The sequence below is a fragment of the Bacillus rossius genome, chromosome 3, assembly GCF_032445375.1.
Source record: "Bacillus rossius redtenbacheri isolate Brsri chromosome 3, Brsri_v3, whole genome shotgun sequence".
NCBI classification, from domain to species: Eukaryota; Metazoa; Arthropoda; class Insecta; order Phasmatodea; family Bacillidae; genus Bacillus; species Bacillus rossius.
Genome location: NC_086332.1, coordinates 38,570,810 through 38,596,872, shown reverse-complemented (window position 1 = coordinate 38,596,872; position 26,063 = coordinate 38,570,810). Strand labels below are relative to the sequence as shown.

The window sequence follows — 26,063 nt, the reverse complement described above, 5'->3', positions numbered from 1 at the left end:
GTTTGATTTTAAAATGAAACAACTAATGGATAAATCTTCACTGCATTACAATCAGTACTCCCATCTGTAGCTAAATCAAATGGTCCACTTACTAAAGATTCAACAGTTTCAATTTAGTTTCACCAGCCATATACTCCTCTCCACTAAAGCAGATGTTTTTGTCCTCGCACAGCTGTATTTCCGTGCAATTCTTGAGTCCGGAAACATAGCTCTATACAAATTACCCGAATGATCGGCTACTGCTATCGGCAAATTGTGTTCTACCAAAAAAACTTGTAAACAATAACTCTGCGTTTGTTACTTTCGTTTCTTCAGATATAGCTAGGGATAGGAAAAATTCGCGGGTTCAATGACCTGCAGGATGAACTCCATAGTTCTACGTACATTCGGTCAAATGCCACCCACCCATTGGCTGCCGTCTTGTGAGACGTCCCAACGTAGCAGCCTGTGATTCGATAAAGCTTTGTTCGGGCGTTTCTAATTGGCCCAGAGTCATCCAGGTGAGTTGCGAGCCAATAGCAGAGGCAGCACTGAGGTGTAACTATTTGTATTTTAGCCTGTCGCGAAATGAACCCGCGAATTTTTCCTATCCCTAGATATAGCGAAAAACGACGATATAGATTTATTGCTCGTCACGGCTTTAAAATGTTCTGCATGTTTCTTTGATTCAATATGCCGTCTACAGTCATCCCTTCCACCATGCGCAATCGAAAAGTCACACGTGCATACATGACAAAACGCGTGGCGTTCCAAAACATTTGAAGATGACAAGCAAGCACATTCTTTTGAATAGTTTGGCGAAAGTTCTGAAGAATAACGTTCTTTTTTTTTTTTTTGGCCCCAGATACACATTGTTCTGTCACACGCTTCATTTATACAATCGGCACTGAAGAACACAACACTATCGAACAACATAAACAGGTTTCACGTCTGTAGACACGACAAAAACACTTTGATGAAATAAATGACTTTCAAGAAAGTAATTAACACAACACAGGTTAGCCAAAGTACCGTACAAAAATTATCGTGATGTAAGTAGCTAACAAACGAAGAGTCCGAGAATATGTACTAGTTGTATCGTACAACGGACGTAATACCGTACCATTTCTATTACAAAACACAAGAATTAATCTACTTATTTCTACAGTACATGCGCACACTTACTAGTTCCGTTATCTGCGCAACCACGTGATGTATTCGAACTGCGTTCACGAAACACGCACACCAGAAACGGAATTTTTTTCCGATACCGTGCAGCACAAAACCTCGTTTCCGTAATAAACCAGCGATTTTCCGTAATTCGGTGTTAAATTCGTAATAATTACGGAAAATCCGTAATGGTTGGCAGCTCTGCGGAAATATACATGACACAAAAAATTCCCGGTTATTAAAAAAATTCCCTGACATTTCCCTGATATTTCCCGATCAACGTGATTTCCCTTATAAAACCCGGTTTTACCGGTTTTCCCGGTGAGTGGCCACCCTGTGTGAGCAAAATATTTGCCACTTCAGAACAGAGGAAATCTCTTCTAGATATGAAACCCACGCCTTAAATACAATTTTTTTTCCACCCTGAGCCTTTCGGAAATAATATTTGCAGAGTTTATCTACGTTACCGCTAAAGCAATTTCAATTTTTAATCAACCCGACCAAGTTTCCGCACAAACACAGATAACCTTTAATCAAATGTAAACATCGATACGTTCTTTGAATGATTAATGCAATGGAAAAGATTGCTTCAAAATATTGATGCCTATTTTTGGTACTTTTGCAAATAATTGTAATTTTAAATTGCTGTGTTCGGTGTGCGAACCACTGCAACGAATCTCCGACAGTTAAACACGTTTATTCCTAAGAAAATTAATAGAATATCGTTTACGGATATACAGTTAGAAGAATTTAAATGTAAACACTTATAACGCTACAAGTAAAATAGTATTGACTTTTAACCACATTGTTTTTAAATCGTATAAAGATGATTATAAATAAAAAGTTCCATGTTGTCCGGGAATATGTTAAATGCAATGTTTTGTAGTATTGTACAATAAATATAAAAGGTTTTAAATTGAAAAAAATGGCAGTAATTATTGCATTTTAATTTACAGAAAATAGACCTCCTAAAACTATCAGAAAATGTTTTTGACTGGAGTACAATTTATTTAAGATGTTTCAAAAATTACTGACTGAAATTAATTCTTGCGATTTTATATATTTTATGCACACTTTTATGCAACTGTGCAACATGTGCGCTGCATTTTGTTTCTCTCTCTCTCAAACACCTGTGTTGCAGATGACGGAGCACTGTATTCCCAACGTTCGCTGCATCACGTGGATGTCTTGTTCCTGACGCGTAATGACGGGTCATCAGATCGTCCTTGCGCGCAGCATCCGTTAGCGGTAGCAGTCAACACTCATCAGAAAGCAATCCGTCACAGCTAGGCGGTCTCTCCGTTTTCCTGTTGCCTCTCGTTACAGAGCACGTGAGGCCGCGGGGGCGTGGCCAACTAGGGCGGCGAGACTCGCCTTCGGGGACGCACCACAACGCCGAAATGAAATACATTAACGCCGAAAAATGTCATTGCAGGACTGCCACAAAGCTTAGGTTAGGTTATGTTAGGTTAGGTTGTGGTATTTCGGCGTTAAGATACATTTAAGAAACACACACAAATTCATTCAGTTGTTTTTTTTTCATTTTGCTCCTGTGACCCCACCTCCCCGCAGCAACATTTTTCGGCGTTACTGTATTTCGGCGTTGTGGTACACAGCAGTTTTCTAGCTGTCGGCGTTGCGGTCAGTTTGGCATTCGGCGTTATGGTATGCGGCGTTATTGTACGTTCGGCGTTGTGGTATTTCGGCGTTGTGGCAACGACCCCTCGCCTTCTATCGAGCTCCTGTGCCGGGAGCAAGTCGCGTCAGGACCGCGGTTTGTTCGCGGTGCGATCAAGGCTACAGCGTTTCAAGAGGTTATGAGAAACACTGTATTCACACCTTGAACTTTTAAAAAATGGCTGCCTGAACTTACGTACACGTGTTTCTTGGCGTAGTAAAAAAAAAAAAAAAAACCTTAATTTTGCATGCTAACAATAAATAGAAATAAAATAATTACAGGACTCGGGTGATATTACAATACGGTTGGTAAGTTGTAAAATCAATAAAATTAAAAATAATACTCGGTATTAAACATTAATATAAACGCGCGTCTAAAATTTATTATCTAATTTAGTAATTTAATTAATAATAAAAACATTAAATATTTTTGTATTTTTAATCTAATTTATTAAATTTATTTAATAAATTATGTAATAATTTTTAATGCAAATAAATTATACGTACGGGAACAAAACCTCACTTATACAAATACACTTGAAAAAGTTTGTAAACACAATTTCCATCATTAATATTCATAATAAATTAATGTTTTAATGATATAGACCAGTATTCAATATCAATCACTAAAGTATAATATTTAAAAGAACATATATGTAGGTACATAATTTTTATTTTTATGTAGCTTTTTTGTATGTAGCCTTTTTTCAAAATGTAAAAAAGTCATTGATTGTGCGCGCGCTTCGTAAATATTTACTCTCATATTTTTCATAACGCGCCTAAAGAAGAGATATTTCGAAAATTTCAAGAAAGAATGATAAATATTTAATTAAGGCTTGGTCCCAAAAGCCATTTAATTTACTTTTTATTAAAATTATTGACATGTAAATATGTCACGGTAGCTTGTTTGCATTTATTTTCTGCCTCCATTTTTTTAAATATATACTTACTTAATGCATACAATATGTACTATATAATATCATTTTTTCGCAAGTTTACATGACGATCGCTCGCGTGACACGCTTACCGCTCGGGGACGAAATGTAAGACAGCTATCGGAGTAAAATTAAAGGAAAATTCATTTATTCCAGTAATGACAAGAAAATAATATAACCCACTCGGCATGGGCATGGGCATGGGCAACCGAGCCTCAAAACGCACTACTTATTAATTTTATTAATTTTTTATAATTTAAATTCAAAATCAGCCCGAAGTTATTTTCGTACTGAATGAGCAAACAGTGTGGCGTCTTATGAAAAAAAAATTCCATATTATATGAAAAAAAAATAGTTTAACCGTACCTTTTTAAAATAATGTTTTTTTTTTTTACTGTTTGACCAGAGGTGTAATTACAAATCATCATTTCCTTCAAATAAATTGTACATTAACCTTCAATTGGCTCAGCAATAAATACCGTTAAGCTCAGTGTTTAGGTACAAAGTACCAAACCGTTTAGGTTACAATTGACTTGAAATATTAAAAAAAAAAGTCATTGTTATTACATGGCATGTGTCATGTACACCTATCTCAAATCTGACATTTCTCAGAAGTAGTGCAACAGTCCAAGTAGCCTTCCGCCACTGTTGCTCTGTCGACAGTGCAAACAAACTTCACGCGAAGTTTTGCGAGTGACAGTTGGGAAATCCGTAATTTTGAGAACCGATGTATTTGGGACAGGTTATGTGATACACACTAATAACTATTCGCAGATGCATTCGGTGATAGGCTAGAATTTAAACACATATACCTCTTAGATGATTTTGCTATCGGCTTACTGTTGATCTGGACGAATCTCAACCAGTTATAAACCCTCAACCAAAGAAGGATCGAATCACAGACAAACCAGCTGAGACGACTTACAAGTCGGCAGCCAATGAACTTGCGTTATTTGCCCGAGTGTACAGGGGTATGTGCAGTCTATCCTGAAGGCCATCTAAACCACGAATTTTGCATTGTCTCTACTAACAACATATCCCGGAGGTTTGCTACACATGGTCGCATATTTATAAGTATTTTTTTCCCCTCCCTCCCGTGTTCGCCCGGCGAGCACTGCGGCACCTGGCCCTCCCTCGCGCGCAATAAACTCCATCGCTATTTCATTACCGGCCGCGCGATCAGTGTTATCTGCTACCTGATTGGTCCCGAGCGCGCGATAAAGCGCGCCGGCCCCAACAACAGGGCGTGATTCACGAGCCGCCCGACCTCGACGGGGCGATTACAGATCCGTCGCAAGCGGCTAACACCCGCAGTGACGGGAAACACCCGGCAGTGGTTCCTGTGAGTGACCGGGAGGCTGTGAGGCGCCCAGCGCACCCGTCTGAAGTTATGAACTCGACAAACATTTCAATTTAATGTACACTAAAACTTTACTAAAAATTAAATTAATTTTAATACTGAGCAAATGAAAATTTTTTTCTAATAAAAAAAATTGACAAATATTACATAAATAAAGTGCATCTGTGCTATTTACTGATAATTTTAGCAGCAAGAAATTAAGTGACCACTGAATAAGAACATAATATAAAAAGGGCGTAAATATAAAAAAAGCGAATCTGCCAAAAACATTTCCACAAAAGACAACAAATACTATAGGTTTTTTAATAAGATTATAAACTTCAAAGATACAGGCATAGATTTTCTAAAGGGAATAAGTACAAAAATTCTAAATAAAATCAAAAGATTCCCAGTGCCGCAAACAAGATTCTAAAAGGGGAAATTTTTTCAACGTTTTCCTTTTATAGCTAAACGTTTTTAGTTATAAGCCTTTTTAATATTTATAAGCATAGTTATTCGAAAGTCGCCACTTAAATTGAATAGTAAGAGCGTGTTACACTTATGTTGCTGTATTTCAAATGTTATTCTATTGTTACACTTTTATTTTATATTTTTTACACATATCTATGGAATAGGTTAATATTTGTAAATTTTTTGTAAACTTACATTCTAACTCCAAAATTGTTATTGTGCCTGGTTAGATGGCCGTGATAAGGTCTCAGTTGTAATAGCTTATTTCAAGAGATATTTAGACTACTTATAAATTAAAATTTTCGCTACCTCTCTAGCTAGTTGTAATAGTCACCTATTTCTCATATTTAGCCATTTAAAACGTCGCAAATACTATGTGATACGTCTTCTCTTCAAGTTGCATGCGTATCAGGTATTCATCCTCGGGTATTTGAATCCTATGCTGAAAATATTTTTCTATTACTATAACCAGCCCTGCGCTATAGGTCTAACGGAAAAGGATCAGTATTAAATTATTTATTGAAACACCCATTTTCTAAGTAGTGACAGTGGTCTTGCAGACTTTCCGTACAATTGTTTTCTTATATTACTTCCCCCTTTAGATTACTTTACTGATATTGTTTCAGTAGTTCAACACTTACTAATTTTTACTTCACTTACATTTCTCCCTTATATTAAAATCAAATAAGATTTGTGAACTAAGTTTCAGTAAAAAAAAATCACACAATTTAAGACAGAGGGTTGTTACCTTTTAAGAGACCATTAGAGCAATGCGTTTGAAGCTCTATGACTATTACTTGACCAAATACCTCGAAACTAAGGTAAATTATTCAAGAAAAATCCAATGTAAATACTTCTCGGTCAGAAGACAAAAGAAAAAAAAATGAAAATAGTCAATCCATATAATAAGGTCCACATTACCTCTAAGTATCGTGCTCATCTATACCAGCGTTTGTTCCGAACTTCATGTGTGGCTCATAATATATGAGCAGCGATCTGGTTCTTCATTATTTCTGCGAATAACCATGCGACTAAATAACCTTAACTTCAACTTCCCCTTTCGTTTAACAGAAAACAGAAACATTTAACCTATTTGAAATCCTCACCGGGAAGTAAACGATAATTAATTCTGCAATTGGCAAACGTACGTTTTTATTATAGAGAATATAAACATGTAAAAACCATGTTGTAACACTCGCCTGTAAATACGCTATTTATACGCAACTACGTACGCAGAGTTGCATATAGTTTCAGGGGTATGAAAAAGTCTTCCCTTTCATCATAGAGAACACAAATACAGTATGTCCATAAGAGAATTTCCCAGCTATAAATTTTAATAGTATCAAGTATAAGCGTTGTAAATTTTGCTACGAGGTCACAATACTGATAAGCTCAAACAGTTTTAGATAAGCGCATGCGCGAGTACTGCTTTGTTGTTTTCTCTCTTGCATGGCCGCTTACGCCAAATGGCAACTCCTGAGCATAACGCGTTTTGTATGTATTATGCAATTCGTTATGAGTGGGTTTTTTTTTAATTTAAGCCCTCCCAATTGGAATTTCTTTGTACAAGACTGGTTGAACTGTACCCCTTTCTCGGGGTACCGTTTTACAAGGAAATTAAAAGGAAGTTTATATTATAGTTTTCCTTTAGTAGAGTTTATTTGAGTATTGGTGTTATCCGTACGGCGGTATTTTTTGAATTATAGGTAACTTTTTTCAGCGCTAGTGTCGCCCGGGAGCACCTGGTAACAGTTAGTGAGAATATCATTAAATAATTGTGTTTATTAGTTATATTTATAATGTAGTTATATATTTGCATTTGTATAAAACTATTTTAATTATTAATGCGACATAGCAAAGTTGGACAAGTGGTGATCGGGGTAAAATGAAACAAATCACGAGCACAGCGCGCATGCGCGCGAGGGAGACAGACTTTTTCCCCTCCCTTCTTTGAAGGAGGGGAGGGGAGGGAGGCGATCAGCTGTTCTGGAGGACGGGCCGGAGTGTGAGGTGGTCCGCGCAAGCGGCCTCGCAAAAAATGACTTTTGCGAGTGTGGGGCCGGCTTGGGCAGCAAAATAACTCGTTGGTATCTGTGTGCAAGAGTAGCTGTAAAGCTCGTCAAAAAGATAGTCGCGGTTCTAACGCGGCGGAACGAGGCTCCTTCCGGCTAGTATAGCCGTCAGCACCGACTGGCCTGAGGACCAGTGGGGTTTAGCGAGGATTCGCTAATCCAACGGAGACGACGAGCCGATACGTGAGTGACTTCCCTTGTGATTCCCCTAGTGCAACGGGGTTATGCTGCAAGAGATTGGTGGCAGAAATAATTACGTCAAGCCTGAGAGTGTTATTTTACGTCGGAGGTCTGTTTTTCCCCAGCTACATTTAACAACTTTATGATATGGACACGTGAAGTAAATAATTGAAACTTATGATGAAATTCAAATGGTAGAGACTCGCGTTGAACGTTTTAAGGGTACCCGTCCCCCGAACACTTGAGCACGTCGCGTAACAAGGAAGGTGTTAACTAGCTTGAACTTGGTTTATCAGAGATTTTAAATCACTATAAGGTGTCTATTGTAACTGATGTTAAGTAGGGTATTTTTATATTTCCTTATCATGTGCTGGGTATGAATATATATATATATATATATATATATATATATATATATATATATATAGTTTATAGCATCGGGCCCGATTTAGTTAATATGTACCGGCGAATGCTTATATTCTTTTAATGCTTGTAATAGTTTGATTTCAGAGGTTCAGATTAATAAATAATGTTTTGTCGTACTTGCCGCAAAAGTTGTGCTTTCTCAAGCAAATTCCTTTCTTTCGCTGTTTAATTTAAGCCCTGATTTTTTTTATACCCGTGTTGAATGCCGAGAGGTTTGGTGAACTGTGTGCCGTAACCTATTTTTCTGATATGTCGGATGGCGATACACTATACCAGGTAATTCCCGGCAGTTGTTCGCGGTTTGCGACGCTCCCTTGGGGCTTACGGGGGCGTCAAATGCGCCACTCTGCTACTGGGATTTGCTTGTGGCTAAGCATAGCGGTTGTGGTTGGTATTGGCGTAATTTCAATAATGCCTGTTAGCTGGATCTATAAGCTGACTAAGCCCGAGTTATTAAGCAATGTTCAAGCTGCGGGTTTAGCCGTAAACGCCGAGGTGGGTATTGACGAGTTACGATAAACTTTTTCCGAATTCTTGAAGGAAAGAGAGGTAGGAGTCATTTCCGCGGAAGGGATATCGCGGACTACAGCTGGGATTCACGGGAAAATAGACCTGTTAGGTCAAATAGAAAAAAAGGTGATTTTGGACAGCATTAAAGGTTTGCCAGTGTTACATGAGGGGGACCCCAGTAAGTTAATGCCCTTTTGTAGTGAGGTTGATAAAATGGTTGACGTCGAACTTTTTGAAGACCAAAGCTATTTGATAAAATGCCTAGCAGGGAGGTGTTCGGGAGTGGCCCGAAATGTTTTGAGTCAGTGTGCAGTGGAAAATAGCAGTTGGGAAAGAACGAAGGAATTATTGTGGGAAAATATGTGCCCCCGACGAGTTAAACTGCGTCTTGAAAAACAGCATGTGTACCGGTTCCAAAAAGCTCACGAGAGCATGGTAGAATTTGTGCAGAATGTGAGTAGCATGAGTAAAGTTTTTGGTCTCGGGTTGAGCGAGGGAGATATGGTGCAAACAGTAGTAGAAAACATGCGCCCCGAGGTGAGAAGGGAGTGTGCTTTTGTAGGAAAACCAAAGGGCACTGGGAAATTATTTACGTGGGCAGTTGAAATTGATAATTTATGGTGTGCTAAGACAGATTTTGAACGCATGGGTGGTAGTAGGCTTCCAAACCAATATGTTAAGGGCTTGGAGGAAGGGGGGCAGAAAGGGCCTAGGAGCTGTTTTAGGTGTGGAAAACCAGGTCACTTTAAAGCAGAATGCCCGGAAAAGGGAAGGGGGTTAGTATGCGATTACTGTGGGAGGAGAGGTCATGAAAAAAGGTCTTGTTTCAAAGCCCGTGATGAAGAAGAAAAAAAGGGGCAGGAATGTAAGGCGTAAGGTACATACCGTACGTTTTTGCCATTAACAAGTAATTATCTAAGTTATTAGGGTTTAGTCTTGTTGGTAATTACGTTTTAGAGATTGTAAAGAGTGCTCATATAGTGGTATGGTTGTATGGTATGCGCCGTACGTTTTTGTTATTTATAAGTTTTTGGTAATTTTTTTTTACTGCATTAATTTTGGGGTAGGTTTAGTTTAGTTTTCGGAGTGAGGTACCACTCTATTCAGTGTGTGTTCTATCATGTCTCTTGACTCGTGTTTTTGAGAAATTTTCCGCAATCTGTTTGTGATTCTAAGGCTGTGATTTATTTCCTTCTATATGTGTTTAAATGTTTTATTCTATGTTTTTATTGGTACCTACCCAAAGAAATTGTTATTACCTTAGTTTTATTTATAAAATTTTTTTTTGGAGGGATATTGTACCCCTTTCTCGGGGTACCGTTTTACAAGGAAATTAAAAGGAAGTTTATATTATAGTTTTCCTTAAGTAGAGTTTATTTGAGTATTGGTGTTATCCGTACGGCGGTATTTTTTGAATTATAGGTAACTTTTTTCAGCGCTAGTGTCGCCCGGGAGCACCTGGTAACAGTTAGTGAGAATATCATTAAATAATTGTGTTTATTAGTTATATTTATAATGTAGTTATATATTTGCATTTGTATAAAACTATTTTAATTATTAATGCGACATAGCAAAGTTGGACAAGTGGTGATCGGGGTAAAATGAAACAAATCACGAGCACAGCGCGCATGCGCGCGAGGGAGACAGACTTTTTCCCCTCCCTTCTTTGAAGGAGGGGAGGGGAGGGAGGCGATCAGCTGTTCTGGAGGACGGGCCGGAGTGTGAGGTGGTCCGCGCAAGCGGCCTCGCAAAAAATGACTTTTGCGAGTGTGGGGCCGGCTTGGGCAGCAAAATAACTCGTTGGTATCTGTGTGCAAGAGTAGCTGTAAAGCTCGTCAAGAAGATAGTCGCGGTTCTAACGCGGCGGAACGAGGCTCCTTCCGGCTAGTATAGCCGTCAGCACCGACTGGCCTGAGGACCAGTGGGGTTTAGCGAGGATTCGCTAATCCAACGGAGACGACGAGCCGATACGTGAGTGACTTCCCTTGTGATTCCCCTAGTGCAACGGGGTTATGCTGCAAGAGATTGGTGGCAGAAATAATTACGTCAAGCCTGAGAGTGTTATTTTACGTCGGAGGTCTGTTTTTCCCCAGCTACAATTAACAACTTTATGATATGGACACGTGAAGTAAATAATTGAAACTTATGATGAAATTCAAATGGTAGAGACTCGCGTTGAACGTTTTAAGGGTACCCGTCCCCCGAACACTTGAGCACGTCGCGTAACACGGAAGGTGTTAACTAGCTTGAACTTGGTTTATCAGAGATTTTAAATCACTATAAGGTGTCTATTGTAACTGATGTTAAGTAGGGTATTTTTATATTTCCTTATCATGTGCTGGGTATGAATATATATATATATATATAGTTTATAGCATCGGGCCCGATTTAGTTAATATGTACCGGCGAATGCTTATATTCTTTTAATGCTTGTAATAGTTTGATTTCAGAGGTTCAGATTAATAAATAATGTTTTGTCGTACTTGCCGCAAAAGTTGTGCTTTCTCAAGCAAATTCCTTTCTTTCGCTGTTTAATTTAAGCCCTGATTTTTTTTATACCCGTGTTGAATGCCGAGAGGTTTGGTGAACTGTGTGCCGTAACCTATTTTTCTGATATGTCGGATGGCGATACACTATACCAGGTAATTCCCGGCAGTTGTTCGCGGTTTGCGACGCTCCCTTGGGGCTTACGGGGGCGTCAGAACGTCAAAGTCCCTCACCGTGGTGTAAAAGATCGTATCTACGTTCCGCCGCTACCTAATGATTTGCCAGAGTTGAGAAACAGAACTGAAGAGGCTATTTATTGCTTCCATTACTCCGGACGTGTTAAACAAAGTGTGTGAAGTATTGGACTTTGGGTTGGATGTGTGTCGTATATCTAAAAGTGCACATATTGGACATTTGTAAGACAAACTAGGTTGATTTACCTTCAATGTTTTTGTATAATTTATTGTAAATAGTCTAAATCAAACTGTCATAATATACCATTGAAGCTGGGACATTCTTTTATGGACACCGTGTAGAATTATTGCGTTATCTTTGTATCATCCCCTTGCGGATACACGAATAACTCTGTTAACACTTAAAAATACTTAATCCTTTCCCACCCCTTAATACACGGTTTCAAAAACTAGATTTGACGATAATTATACGGTGCTAAAAATCCGTTTTAAACTTCGAAACCATCATGCCTGTATCTACATTATAAATTATTACAAAGTAAATGTAATAATTTTTCCGTTAATTGTTCTTTTAATTCAAATTTTTATAACATAACCAATAACAAAATCCGCTATTAGTAAAAAAAAATTGTTTGTAGCGTTTACAACCAAATAACTCTAAAACTGTTGCACTACATACAATTTGTTTTCGAGAATAAAATACGTTATTTATTGACTTTATAAAATCCTGAGGCAGTCTGCAATTCCTTTTTCGCTCCTGGAACCTTGAAACGTGGTTTATTCTTGGAAACAAATCACATGTTTAACAAAATACCGGCAGATAATTTCAGAATCAATTCTAAAACTCATAATAATAAGAGTAATTTTTTTAATGATTATCATAATTGTTCTGGTTACTTTTTATCTGTTATATTGACATTATAAACTATGAATTTTAGGTTTTTACGAGTGGAGACTCCTGGAGAAACCTCTTACTTAATCGGTCCGCGCTCAGAGTGCTAAAAGTACTGCGACAAACTAAAAACTATAGTTTGTCACTTTACTATACAGGTATAGTCTCATGTAACTAAAAGCCAACACACCAATTTACTTTTCGTCATTCGTGACGATAAAAACATACAGTGCAATAACAGTGTTTTGTGTTAGTGAACTAAATTCCCCTGATGTTTCATGACTTTCTGAAATGATGAATATACCCAAGCAGTTGTGCAGTTCCGCGCTCGTTCTGGTAGCCTGGGCAGAAACCCTCATCACGAGAAGAGCAGGGGCGTAACTTGAATAATTTCCACTTGGGGCAAGGGAGAACTTATCTGCCTCATGGCCCCCCCCCCCCCCCCCAAAAAAAAACTTTTTTTTTTCAAACCTACTAAACGAAAACCTTTTCCGACAACACCTCAAATCGCTACCACCTATCAATTGCACTATTCCAACTTTTTTTAAATTTATTTGCAGCATTACATTTTTAATACGTTGCATACTTGAAAAATACCAGTTTTTAAATATTTAACGTTATAAATGCATGCATCTTTTCATACAAATAATTCATTACGTCTGCTTTATTTGTTTGTGTGTTCTAACACACCCCCCAAGCCACGACTGCAACCCTCTGGTTACGTCCCTGCGTGAGAGTAACTGCCGCCAGATAAACTGGCCTTCTGACATTTGCGCTGTTTTCTTGCAGGTTCCTTTGGAGCGGAATTCCTCGTCGGGACGCAGGGCTCCCGTACAAAAACACGCCCGGCGCCGAGTTTATTGAGAAATGCCATCGCCGTCGAAGAATTTCTCATCTCAGCGAGATGGCAAGAGATCGCCGTCGATATCCCTCAGCGACCTCCACACCTGGGGGACTCCCCATATCCATCCCTCCTCATGCTCGATGTGCGCCACGAACGAGGGCGAGAAACAGTTTTGTAGCAGTCACAAAGTATTACATTAGCATTTCACACAAACTTTTTTTGGCGACAATATTAACACTCCAGGGAGAGAGACAGGAACCGAACATATTTTTTTTTCTAGCCATAACAATCTTCTATCGTTTGATTTTTACAATTATGTTTTCTTTGAAGCATGGTACATAGCAAGAAGTGGGTATACACTAGCTGCTGTAAGTTATAAGCGTTTAGTACCTATCTATTTTTTTTGTTATTACTAAAAAAATAATATGTGAATCTCTTAAAACGTTATTTTAGCCTTCGCAAAGGCAAATTTCCATTATGAAACGATTAAAAAATAAAATGCTGTTAACCCAATATGGTGTCTTATGTTCATATCTCTCATTTTTAAAATAACACCCTGAAATGGAAAAATAATTCACAGTAAAACTAAATACGCATTTTGTGGCTATAGTTACCGCACTGTAAAAATGTTTGTACTTTTTACATGTAAAATCCTTGGAAACCCGGTTAAAAACGACATCACTTGTAAAACTACTAGTCAGAGCTTTGTAAAACTGCCTGACAGTACAAAGTCTTGCCTTGCAATTTTACAAGTGATATCGTTGGCAACAGTGTTTCCGGGGACTATGATTGTAAAAGTACAACAATTTTCTTGTTTGTAGTGCAAGAGTAACACTGACACCACAGCTGGCCCGCACCAGGTACACTACCGACTAACTCCGGGCGGCTCCAAGGTTTGTGTGGGAAAACCTGGCGTGATGTCATGCCAGTCCGGTAGATGGCAGACGGCATGCCCGGTATGAACAATGTGTCTGTTTAATACATTATTGTGCCAACATTGTGAAAACTAAAATAACTCTCTTTCCTTTTAGAAAAGGAAGGAGGAAGGCGAAAGTCGGAAGTAGAAAGGAGGATGGCAGGAGGAGGGAGGAGGAAGGAGGGAGGCGGATGGAGGAAGGCGGAAGGCGGAAGGAGGAAGGAGGAAGGCGGAAATCGGAATTCGGAAGGAGGAAGAAGAAAGTAGGATGGCAGAAGGAACGAGGAGGAAGGAGGAAGGAGGAAGGCAGAAGGAGGGAGGAGGAAGGAGGAAGGCTGAAGGAGGAAGGTGGAAGGAAGGAGGATAAAGGAGGAGGAAGGAGGAAGGCTGAAGGAGGAAGGTGGAAGGAAGGAGGATAAAGGAGGAGGAAGGAAGGCAAATGGAGAAAGGAGGAAGGAGGAAGGCGGAAGGAGGAAGGCGGAAGAAGGAAGGCGGAAGTCGGAAGTCGGAAGGCAGAAGGAGGGAGGAGGAAGGAGGAAGGCGGAAGGAGGAAGGCGGAAGTAAGGAGTAGGAAGGAGTAGGGAGAAAGGAAGCCAGCTGACCTTGGGCGGGCGGATGGACAGCCTCTTGTGCTTGAGCGCGTGCTGGAACTGCGCCGTCGGCGTGACGAGGAAGGACTGGTGGTCCAGCCACATGGCGGCGAGGCTGCTGCGCCGTCAGCCCATGTCTTCCCTCGGAGGCCGGGACCCACGAGCTTCCGGCCGCGCGGATCAACTCTGCTGCAGGGTTCGATGATTATAGATTCACTTTTTATTCTCAATATTCACGCCCATGCTTGGGTTTAGCTTTGGTATCAGTCATGTGTAATAGATCATAGGTGAATATGCGTCAGTATTTATTAGAAAACTTTAAGATTTTTAGGTTTTTTTGTTTTTGTTTACATATAAATTTTATTAAATTTATTTATTACAAAATTGCTTTATTTAAATTTTAATTTTTGGTACTTTTTAAACTTTTTTCGTATTAAACACATGTCAATTATTTTTTATTCAGTTTTAAACTTCTGAAATATCTTAATATATTAAGAAAATAATATGTTTAAAACTGTTTTTACTTGAAATTATTTGTTCATTTCGTTCATTTTGTAAGCTAATTGTTTTTAATTTAGGTTAGGCTAATTACATTTGTATTACTTTATTGACTTTTAAACTTTTGTATCGACGAAATAAAATGGAACTATGGGCAAAAATAAATTTTTAAAAATATAATTAATTTTTAACGTATTTTGATTCATGTCTACTTGGTATTAGCGTCGTGAATATAAGGTAAGTTATCATATTTCCATCATTTGGACCTACATGACATTTGAGTAATAATGTTGAAAGATTACAAACATGAAAGGTATTCTTTTTTTGTTGCCAATATACAAAATTACGAAAGTTCATTACCACAAATATCAAAATCCAAAATCATAATGATAATTGATTAGTAACTCCTAATCTGTAACGAAAATATAAAAAAACCATTGGCCAATCTTTTCCCATTGTGAATGTTTTCACAAAATCTTAAACGATTTACTAATATATATGTGTGTATATATAAAGCATAACGATACGGTGAGAGTAATTTTCTTCGCATCGAAGACTCGTTTCAAAGTTATTTCTATACGCGTAGCAGGAAATATAATTAATTCCAATTTTCCTTCACGACCGTTTAGGCAATCCTTTCTAGTCGAAATATAAATTTCTTTGCCGAAAAATTTCTCTGTGACTTCCCGTGAAATGAGTTTTGCATTAATAAAGAGAGACATCTGTGACATCTAAGAGAGAACTGGCGTTTATTTCTCTCGTATTTTATTAAAGGAGGTTGAACTTTTGACGAACAGGAAGAAAACGAGGCCTTCAGCGCCACATTCGCTTCATAAAATATTTTCTATCTGACGAGTGTATAAAGCGACATAATAATTACTGCATTACTGCCGGTGGGGAAACGTATGTAACCAAAAATAAACTGGATTTTTTTTTTTTAATTTTTAAAATTTTGCGCTGAGTGAGCAATACTATCACACGAAGTCAAAAATTAATTTTATTTCACAATTTTATAGCGCAAATTTCTGCCGGTAGAAAAAGTTTACTCTTATTTAAAATAGAAACATGTGAGTAATATTTTTTTTTACCTCTTGTCATAAATAATGTATTTAAATACATGTAAATAAAACAGATTTATCATGCTGGCTAATATGTTCCGCAAAACCAGACTATTGTCGATTTCAAGCTTGATCTGCTGTCCATTTTATGCGGATAATTGTGACAATAGAGAACTAGCTGGCGCTTAATAGCAAACAAGACAGCGAACTTTGGAATTTGTAGCTGTAATCTTATATAGGATAAAAATAACCTTTTGTGTAACGGTTTATAAACTTATTTTTGTATTTCCAAATGAATGACGGTCCACAATCTAATGAATTTTATAGTGTTGGTAATTAGAAGAAAAAAAAACCTTTTAAAAAATTAAGTGTTGTCATACATTTTTACTTAAAATAAATATTGTTAATTTAAAATCAAGTAAAACGTTGACAAATGTACAACACTATCTCTGAGGCTTTAATTTAGTTAAAATGGAAATTAATTTATTTATATTATCAGGCTATAAAACTTCTTAAAAGTGCCAATGAAGGTAAGTTAAATTAGTGTTGGGATAACCAAGAATAGATAGAAAAACTTAAATGAAACAAGTTTGGAGGATTATTCTGGTGAGCGAGGGACTGTTTTACTTGCTATTTAAGATCCAGAAGAAAGAGATGTTGTCTGCCCACCGCTGTCGCACGGAGTCGACACCGACCTCGGAACACGCGCGCGAGACGAAGGAACGGCGCGCGCTGATTGGCGAGAGGCGAGTGGCGAGAGGCGAGAGGCGAGAGGCGAGAGAGGCGACCGCCGCGGAACTGACTCCGCGGGAGCGGGCGCCGGCCGGCCTATATCGGCACGCAGTGTGTGCCTCGTCAGAGCCCGGGAGGGGTGGTGGGAGTCAACAATGTGGAAGACTAGCTCCTCAAACCCCCTCCCACCAGTTCCCCCCCCCCCTCCAACCTGATTCTACCAATACCCCCCTCTTGCGTCACTCGAATCCCCCCGACGCAGCACGCACCACACCGCTGCGCACTCGAGTCGCTAGAATCATTGAACAAGGTGGGTATGGGGGGAAAACTCTAATTGCACAGACTGAGACCTCATTTTTGATGTAGTTTCGGGCCCACCCGCTAGATGGCAGCTTTCATAATATATTACTAACACAGCTACATTAATCGTGAGAAGTAATTCATAAGCCATTACCAGGTAAACAAACCTGTGTAAATTAATTCACTTTATTATATAACAGACACACATTTTGTGGTGTGGCATACAAGAAATTTTGCATCTCCTACATGTACATAGAACATGCTTTTTTTTATTTATTACGAAACAGTATTAAGTGTTTTTCGCAAAGTTTAAATCACGTGTTTTAAAATTAGTTAAGTAGGTAGTAGATAATATTCTGGATATGAATTTTCCGTCCGAGTTCGTTATTTTTATTTTTTTTTTTTGTAGTTGTTAAGAGCCCAACCAACAGGTAGCGACACACGTCACGCAAAACATGGTTTCAGTTTCCATTGTAAGAGTCGCACTTCTGTACCTCCCTCCATGATGCTATAATTACGTTCCTGCAGAGATTTGGAATCCGCGAGGCAGCGCCACCAGCGGGCTGTAGACACATTTTTCTGCTGTGGAAGTAAACATTTTACCACAATTTTATTTAGTTAAAAAATCTACGTATTTCTTTAATGTAGAATAGTTTAGTCTGCAAAGCTTCACTTGGCCAGTTTTCAAACATAAAAATTTAAAGTTTTAATAACCACATTATGGTGCTATATATATATATATATATATATATATATATATATATATATATGCCAAAGACATGTTCAAGGGAGATGAAAAAAAATATTAAAATTGAAAAAAAGGTATACTTTCTCTTCCAGACTTTTTGCTTTTCGCACCACAGTCATGCGCGTCTCTGGACTGATTTTTTTTTTTTGTCGTTCTGGAAAAGATACACTAGTTTTGTTCTTGGTTACCTTCATGTCGTTTACACTGTACTCTGCACCACTCTGACTATTTGCCGACCTGGGGTGGATCAGAAGTATCGGCAACACGGCAGGTGACTGCGGGCAAGACATGGCGCATGTGGACCTGATCGTGGCCAGAAGTAGTAGCTAGCTGAAAATGTGAAATATTTCTTATTCTAGTGAATTAAGGCACATGCAACTGCTGACTTTTGTTAAATATTTACTTTAAAATGAAAAATTCTAGTAGAATCTAAATATTTGAATATCTTACAGCTTGTTTTTCACGCCACTTTTTATATTTTTCTGAATATTAAAAATGTAAGATAAAATACTTAGCGATTTTTTCCCCGACAATATTTAGATTTACGATTATTTATGTTATAAAAAATGCAGCAAACACGTTATGTACGAAAATTTTATCTGAAGGAAAAAAAACGATTTTATGATGTGGGTAGAACTGGGTTCGTAAGGGACAGCCCAATTAAATTTTTCAATTACAGTTTTATTAATTACTAGTATTTACATTAATAATAAATAAATGTATTTAATAATTTCCGAACACAAATCACTGGCACTTAAAAATGTTTATCCTCAATTGACTCAATGTCTGTTCAGTCCACAGTTTACATTCCTCACTGGAGCTAGACTCAACAGTGGTTCGCCCTTTACTCCGCGCCTGTCCATACACACACAGTCTTGCGTCACTCAGTCGCCGCATCCCCTCGATCCAGTCGAACTGCGCGTCGCGCCACTCTCAAGGGATGTCTCTCACCTTCTTCCGCCGATGTCGCACTTCCCTTCGCTCTCGGAACTCGTCACGGCATTCACGCGGCACTCGCCGGTCCTCGCCGTCGCGAGACTCTGTCGCCCAAACACTCTCGCGGAGGCGGTCGTCGCCGCTTAAGTGTCTGGGCACCTTTATCGAACCGACGAGAGCCGCTGTGACGAGTCGCGTCATCCCGAGCCGACCCGACGCCCGAACAGTCGAGAAGGGTGGCGTCCATTATCGCCACTCCGCGCGGCGGCCCGCGGAATTCCCAAGACCGCTCAGCGATAGATAACGGTGCCGAGGCAAGACGTTGCGCTGGTAGCAGAGAGGGGAGGGGGGGTAGCGACGACCCTTTTAATCCGGCCAGGCGCGCGTGGCATGCCTTACGTCAGCGGACCGCACGTGGCCATGCAGGGCTGCCAGCCGGCTCCGAACCTGGCATCGAGGTCTGGGCTCTCGCTTTCGTAACAATATAGACGTTCTGGAGAAACCGTTTTAAACCTACGATTCCCCATCAAGTGGCCAGACAAGGGACTGCCTTCTGCCTGCAGCGCGCCAATCGCGGTATCGCCCACGCTTTGGAAACCAACCTCTGTGGCGATGCAATTGAAAAGCAACACTGCACACTTCTCAAGCTGGCAGGTGATGAGGGAAACAGGTTTCTTCTTGAAAGATATTTGCTTAATGCCAGCATGTAATCACATATCTCCTCCCCAGAGGGCGATCCCTTCGCAAATAGAATTCGAGTTCACATCAATTTCATATTCAACCAAAACAATAACAAAAACTGAGTCGCAACAATCTATCTTCTAAAAAGCTTTACTTTTATATACAAACTAGCTTAAGTATCCTGCGTTACCCGGGCTAAACTACCCTTGGGTAGTCCAAATTACAACATAAGTACAACCCTTTTACAATAATTTAAAATTCTGATTTCTGTTCTTTATTTTGAAGAGTTACATAGTGTAAATATTATTTGTAAAAATGTATACCTATATTTTTTTTTCAAATATTCTAGCGTAATTAATGTGTTTTAAACTTGCTAGGTCGTATAAAACAAATTTATAAACTTGAAAATATAATTCTAAAACACCATTTTAAAATAAAATTTAACGTAAAAACCATTTAAGGGGGGGGGGGGGGGAACTAAACAATTTTCAAGACATTGCCAGGCTTGGCGGTTAAGAAGCGTTTCGAAACTCGTTTTCCAAGCTTACGCATGGAGAATATTCGCATCACGCAACCCGATCAGCATAAATAACTGTCGCGACCAGACGCGGTTAAACAGAGAGTGTGACGTGCACGAAGGGGGGAGAGGGTAATGGGGGGGGGGGGGGAAGAGAAGAGTTACGGGGAAGCGGCTCGGTAAGTTTCCGACCGTATATCGTCCACACACCCGACTCGTCCACCGCACATGCGCGACGGCTCTAAATACGCCACTCCAGCGTTGCCATGTTGTCGCGGTTGCAAATCAAGCCTGGAGTTCCATTTCACGCAGGTGTTTGCACTTCGCACTATCCGGGGACAAGGCGTTTCCAACCTGGCTGACGAAAGGCTATAAATCTGTCAGTTGCGCCCGACAAAGTATTTCACTTCTTCAGGCCCGGGCACACATACAGTGTGTAGAGCTTCAGGAAAAACTACGTGATTCCAAAACTGCTCTAGAGATATTAGTAATACGTGTTTGCGAAAAAACATTCAAGAATACCTGTTGGTTAATAATTAAACCCTTTGTTTGAATTTTCAAGAAAAAAATAATGATGCTAGTAATGTTTTTGGAGTAAAATTAACATAGGTGCACAAGCTAACACAAATATTTTCTGTACTCACACATGAGAGCAGTTACATTACTATTGGTGTGGGTGGTTAAATGTACTAACATCTTAATACGTAATTGCAGTTCTCCATGATCTTACTATTCCAATATTCGTCCACTTCGCTCTTCGTGTTCAGTTAAACTTTTTTTTCCGTTTGATTTTCAAGTATTCCACACTCTAACGCTCAGATATTAAAAATGCTTCACGGAATCAGTGAAATACTTCTTAATGTTTCAGTAATTTACTCATTTTTCCTTGTTTATATTGATTTTGCTGCATCCTTTGTTTCGCCAATGAGAAGCAGCGATATTACTAAATACTCAGTAAAAAAAAAAGATTGATACTCTCTGAAATTCCATTTTGTTTGTAAGACGGAGAAATCTGAATGTCAGCTCTATAGTTTGAATGACATATACCGGCATATGTATGTTCTTTTCGCTTGGTTTATTTATGCTCCTAATATAATGCCAGTTAAAAATATTACAGTGCATTGCAGAACCCGTTTCATACTCACACTGAACTAACAAATAGTACCAGAATCTGGCGCACTTAATTAGCCTGACACTACAAACCAACCATGTCACCTCCAATAATACAGCGGACTACGAACTACTTGGCTACCAGCTGGATGCTCATACATGTGACTTATGCTGAGTGGTTGGGATCGTAACATGAGCGGGAGTCGTTAGCCACCATACCAACGAGACCCCTTCATCGAGAGATGTCTGCGAGATACAGCAACTCGTGCCAGGTTGTCAACAGGTGAGCTCAGTGAATTCAGAAGCTGCTCGGGGTCTTCACACTCTGCGGCGAGGGCATGGGCCGACCTCTTGCATGACTCACAACTGAGCGGTACATGATATTCGAAGCCCACTGAAAACTGGGAGGTTCTGTCGTTTTTAAGAATTTCCCTACGTAGTTGTGCGAACTAGAACTCCTATTTTTTCAACGAATTTGTATCAAGAAAATGAAGACATATTCAGAAGCTTTCACGAACCATTTTCTCTGCACACCAAATCTCAAACAGAATTACGCTTGACAAAGATGCCTCCCTTAGATTAAAGGTGCGAAAATGTGTAGGATTCTCGAGGGGGGCCCGCGGAAATTCTCCGCCGTCGGTAAGGATGATCAGGAATGGAAACGGGGGGGGGGGGGGGGGGGGGGGGGGAAATCCGCATGGCCCGAGAGTTTTGTGCGTGGATTTTAACCGACATGAACCATCTCTGAATGGCGTGCTTGTAGGTTGTATACTGCCCATATGTTGGCCTATATGCATGCAATAAGAGGAAAACCTAAAAATATACATAGTTTTGAGGTTTACGTATATCAACCCCGTTTCACAAGCACGATTTCGCAAGCGCATGCAGGCCCTCCCCGAAGTTGAGATCTTCTTAATTCCAAGTGGGGAGCCCTGACCCCTCCCCCTCCCCCTCCCCCGAGATCTACGTCCATGCTTTTATATGAGCGCATACCGAAGGTGACGGAATCCCAGGTGACTGTTTTTTTAATAACGTCTGAATAAGTAAAGGAGCAGCTAGCCGGGGGGCAAGTGACGGTAATTGCGGCTGCGAGCAGATGAGTCCACCCACAGGTTCGCGACGAGCTGTCTGGCTGTAAATCATAGTTAGCGCTCTTCCCTTCCCCTCTCCCTTGGTCCCCACCCTCCCGGCAGCCTCGCTTCCAGGGCCTCCAGGGCTTCCAGGGTCTCCAGAGCCTCCAGGCCGGCAGGCGGGATGAATTATTGAGCAATTACAGGGGAAACTTTTCCAAGTCAGAGGCACTTCCGCGCGGAGATTGTTTTACAGCTTGCGAGCCCACACTATAGTTTGGGGGGGGGGGGGAGGAGGGGGCGCTTCTTTCATCTTTCACTGTTGCCGAGAGAGCCAGCAGATCTACTTGCACTTCCCTTAACCACGACGTCGAAACTGCCTTCGCGTTTAAAAGGCAGCAGAGAAGTGAATAAACTTCCTTGCGAAGACGTGTTTTGTCTACTCTTCTTTTCTGAAGTTTTTTTCCTTAGTTATTTTTACACGATAAGGAAGTGCTTTGTGAAAAAGTTCCGCTATTTCTCTCTTTATATCTTTCTTTCTCTGAGTCTCTCTTACAACCTTCTCCCCTCCTCGAACACCATAGCCAAAACCAAAAATAAACTTATAAACTATTTCTCACTGATAGAAACAAATGTTGAGGTTTTAAAGATGGCTAGGTGACGAATAGCACTTAAAGCTCTATTGCACTTGTCAATACAAGTTTAGTTTCAAGATTTCGTCTTTAACGTGTATCTATTCAACATTGAAAAAACCCTAAAACGGGTGTTTTCACAGACGTTTTAAAGAATGAAACAAACATTCGAAACACGGTATTGCATGTGGTATAGGGAAGTGCAGGCAGCAGTTAATTTTAAAGGCCCGTCCACAATCAGTCCTAACCTGAGGGCGGTCTGTGTCCTTATCCTAATGTGAATGACGTCAGAATGTCGCACGGAAAACAGCATTGTCTTCAATTACAATATCCGATGTCCGAAACTACCAATTTTTAAAGTAGTCACTTGAGCTCGAAAATAAATTTTTAGGTAGATTTCCAAGATATTCTATCTATTGTAGCCAATGGTGTGACTTTCAGCAAATTGGTTTTTATAGTTTATCGTTTCATGGTCCATAGACACAAAAACCATCGTCAACTCAAAAGTTTAAATATATATATAAACTTTTGAGTTGACGATGGCATTTTCTGTATATATATACCTATGTATACACACACACATTGGAATCTCTATATAACGACACTTAACGGACTGAGCATATTTCGGCGTTATAGAGAGTAGTCGTTAAATGGAGATAAATAAAAGATATTATTTTACTATTCTATTTTAATATGTATTTACTAATATAGTACACATTTTACACACGAACATTAATATTCATACAAATAACAACACTCATTGCATATAGTATGTTATTTTCGTCTGATGTTTTTTGTTGCTCCAATATTTTAATTGTATTTTCTTGTGTATTTTACTGATATCTTGAGATACTGCCGGATCACCTTGATTATAAAAAAAGTATTTTTTTAATAGTTTCGCTGCATCAAGTGCTTAATAAAACCTTTTTCGTCAATACACAAAGATTTTCGTTTACTCGCCATGTTTACAGTTCGAAAGTCTGTAAGCAACTGCGAAAATTATAACGTGTAACAACTTGACAAAAGTCTAGTGACCGAGGAAAACATGTGCAAGTTCATCATACAAAAACAAAAGACAAAATTTCTTAGAATCTCCGGTACGTCAGTCGAAGTAAACACGTGGTAGATAATACAACAACAAAACAGCAAACAAAAGAACGTACACAGCTGCAGTTCTTATCAACTTCGGCAACTTAGAAAGTACTGCTTAATGAGTTATAAAGCCGTATTGTTGTCGTTAAATAGAGTGAGCGTGACGCTATATAGAGTTAATTATTGTATAGAAAACAAGATAAACGAATCAAAGTCAAGCAATTTCGACGCTTTAAGGAGTTTGTCGTTAAATCGAGTGACGTTATAAAGAGTATACACTGTATGTGTGTGTGTATATATATGTGTATATATATATATGTATCACAATTTTGAGGACACGATAACTGTCGCAATTTGCCACAAATCACTTCCGAACTGATACATAAAATCTAGTGTGGAAAATCTCGGTCGAGTTCGTTAATGGGCAATATCCGACCAAAAGGGTAGAAATGGGGAAGGTTTCTTGACAAACAGGAAAATCGCTGTAACTCCCTCCCATGATATGATAATATCACATCCGTTTAAACGTATTACAATTCGCAGGAGTAGTACCAAAATGTTTTGTTTGAAAATGTTTATTATACACCAACCATAACTGCAAGGGGTTGAAATAACAAGGGTTAGCGGACAAACAAAAATCATACTTCCCTTCGTAGGCACAACATCGAAATCGTACAAATAATGTATTAATCTTATAATTTTTATCTATAAGTTTTGCCCGGAAAAAAATATTTGTTTACACGAACAATTGGTTCAAGGGGTTGAAAAAATAATGGGTAGGATTTAAAAAAAAAAAAAAAAACATTTTCCTTAGTGCGTACACTATAAAATCCGTTCAAATTGTTTGTAAATATTATTTATTTTTTTTATCTAAAACTTTTGTCTAAAACGATTTTTGATAAGACAACCCATTATTGGAATTGGAGTTGGAATTTATATATATATATATATATATATATATATATATACACCTACACATATAATATCCATAGTATTAAATTCGTCAGAATTTATTAATAACCATCTTAATATTTATTACCTTAAACCTCAGTAGGCATAATATGAAATTCGTTAAGATATTCAATATTGGATGCAGTAAGTTAAAACATTCAATTTATTTTTGCTGCATGGAATATGAGAAAATGTTAATTCATTTTTTGTATATTGGCGAACTTATAGGTCGTGATGCACATTATGTTTTTAGATGTTCCAGGAGTTTATAGAAGTTTCCAAAACATTTCCAAAATAAAAATGTACCTCGAAATATACCTCCGACTGTAGACTGTGCCGAAAGGGATATTTTTTCTATTGGTTTTTGTTGAATATTTTCTAGCATTGTAAATGAGTACGTAGCTAAGTTTTGAATATTATTTTAAATTGTGAAAGTTGTGGGTGTTCAACAAATAATACTTATTTATTCTGTAAGGCAAAATGCATACGCAAACTGCAAAAATGAATGTGTGTCGGCCTCTGAAAATCGCGCCCATCGCAAACTGACAGCACTGATCAATATTTCGCCACGATCTTCTTGGCTTCCTACCTCACCGTCCGTTAATTTCTGTTTACCTTTTTTGAAACGGGATTCGTAAACAGCAAATATCACGATGTTCTTCTTCTGTGCAGTCAAAGGAAACATATTGGGAAAAAAGTTCAAGTTGACCAGTGTATTCTCACCAGGGAGATTCGGACCATTACCCGAAACATGCATGACGTCAGAGGGTCACGTGGAGCAATCAGCGATGAGTGTTAGTCGGATACAATTTGGACACTACAATTGTAGACGAACCTTTAGGCCGGCATTGCTAAGACGTTCGGGTAAGAAAGCGAATAAGCACTGCCATCTTAGGATAAAAATCTGACCTGTCTCGCGGGTTGTATTCCAGAACGTGTCCAAACCGAATCCCAGCAAGGAAGCCACTCGGCAACTGTTTTAATTAACGGCACCCTGCGCGAGGTTAGGAACTGGTTTCAACGCATTTTAGCGGACGTTTCGAAACCATCGATACA

At 39.1% G+C, this 26,063-nt stretch overlaps 1 protein-coding gene across 7 annotated transcripts in view; it reads right to left on the bottom strand.

Moving 5' to 3' along the window:
* LOC134530542 (transient receptor potential cation channel trpm) overlaps nt 1-26,063 on the bottom strand; it is a 435,446-nt gene that overhangs the window by 352,697 nt on the left and 56,686 nt on the right. The window contains exons 1-2 of one of the 7 annotated variants that reach the window (XM_063365458.1): nt 16,866-17,043; nt 14,695-14,871 (exon numbers count right to left, since the gene is read on the bottom strand). The exons of 4 other annotated variants lie outside the window; for them this stretch is intronic. In XM_063365458.1, coding sequence (XP_063221528.1) covers nt 14,695-14,787 — 93 coding nt within the window. In that variant the 5' untranslated portion in view covers nt 14,788-14,871; nt 16,866-17,043. Of the gene's footprint in view, nt 1-14,694; nt 14,966-16,865; nt 17,044-26,063 lie in introns of those variants that run through there. 2 more of the 7 variants (XM_063365453.1, XM_063365454.1) reach the window with 2 other exon arrangements.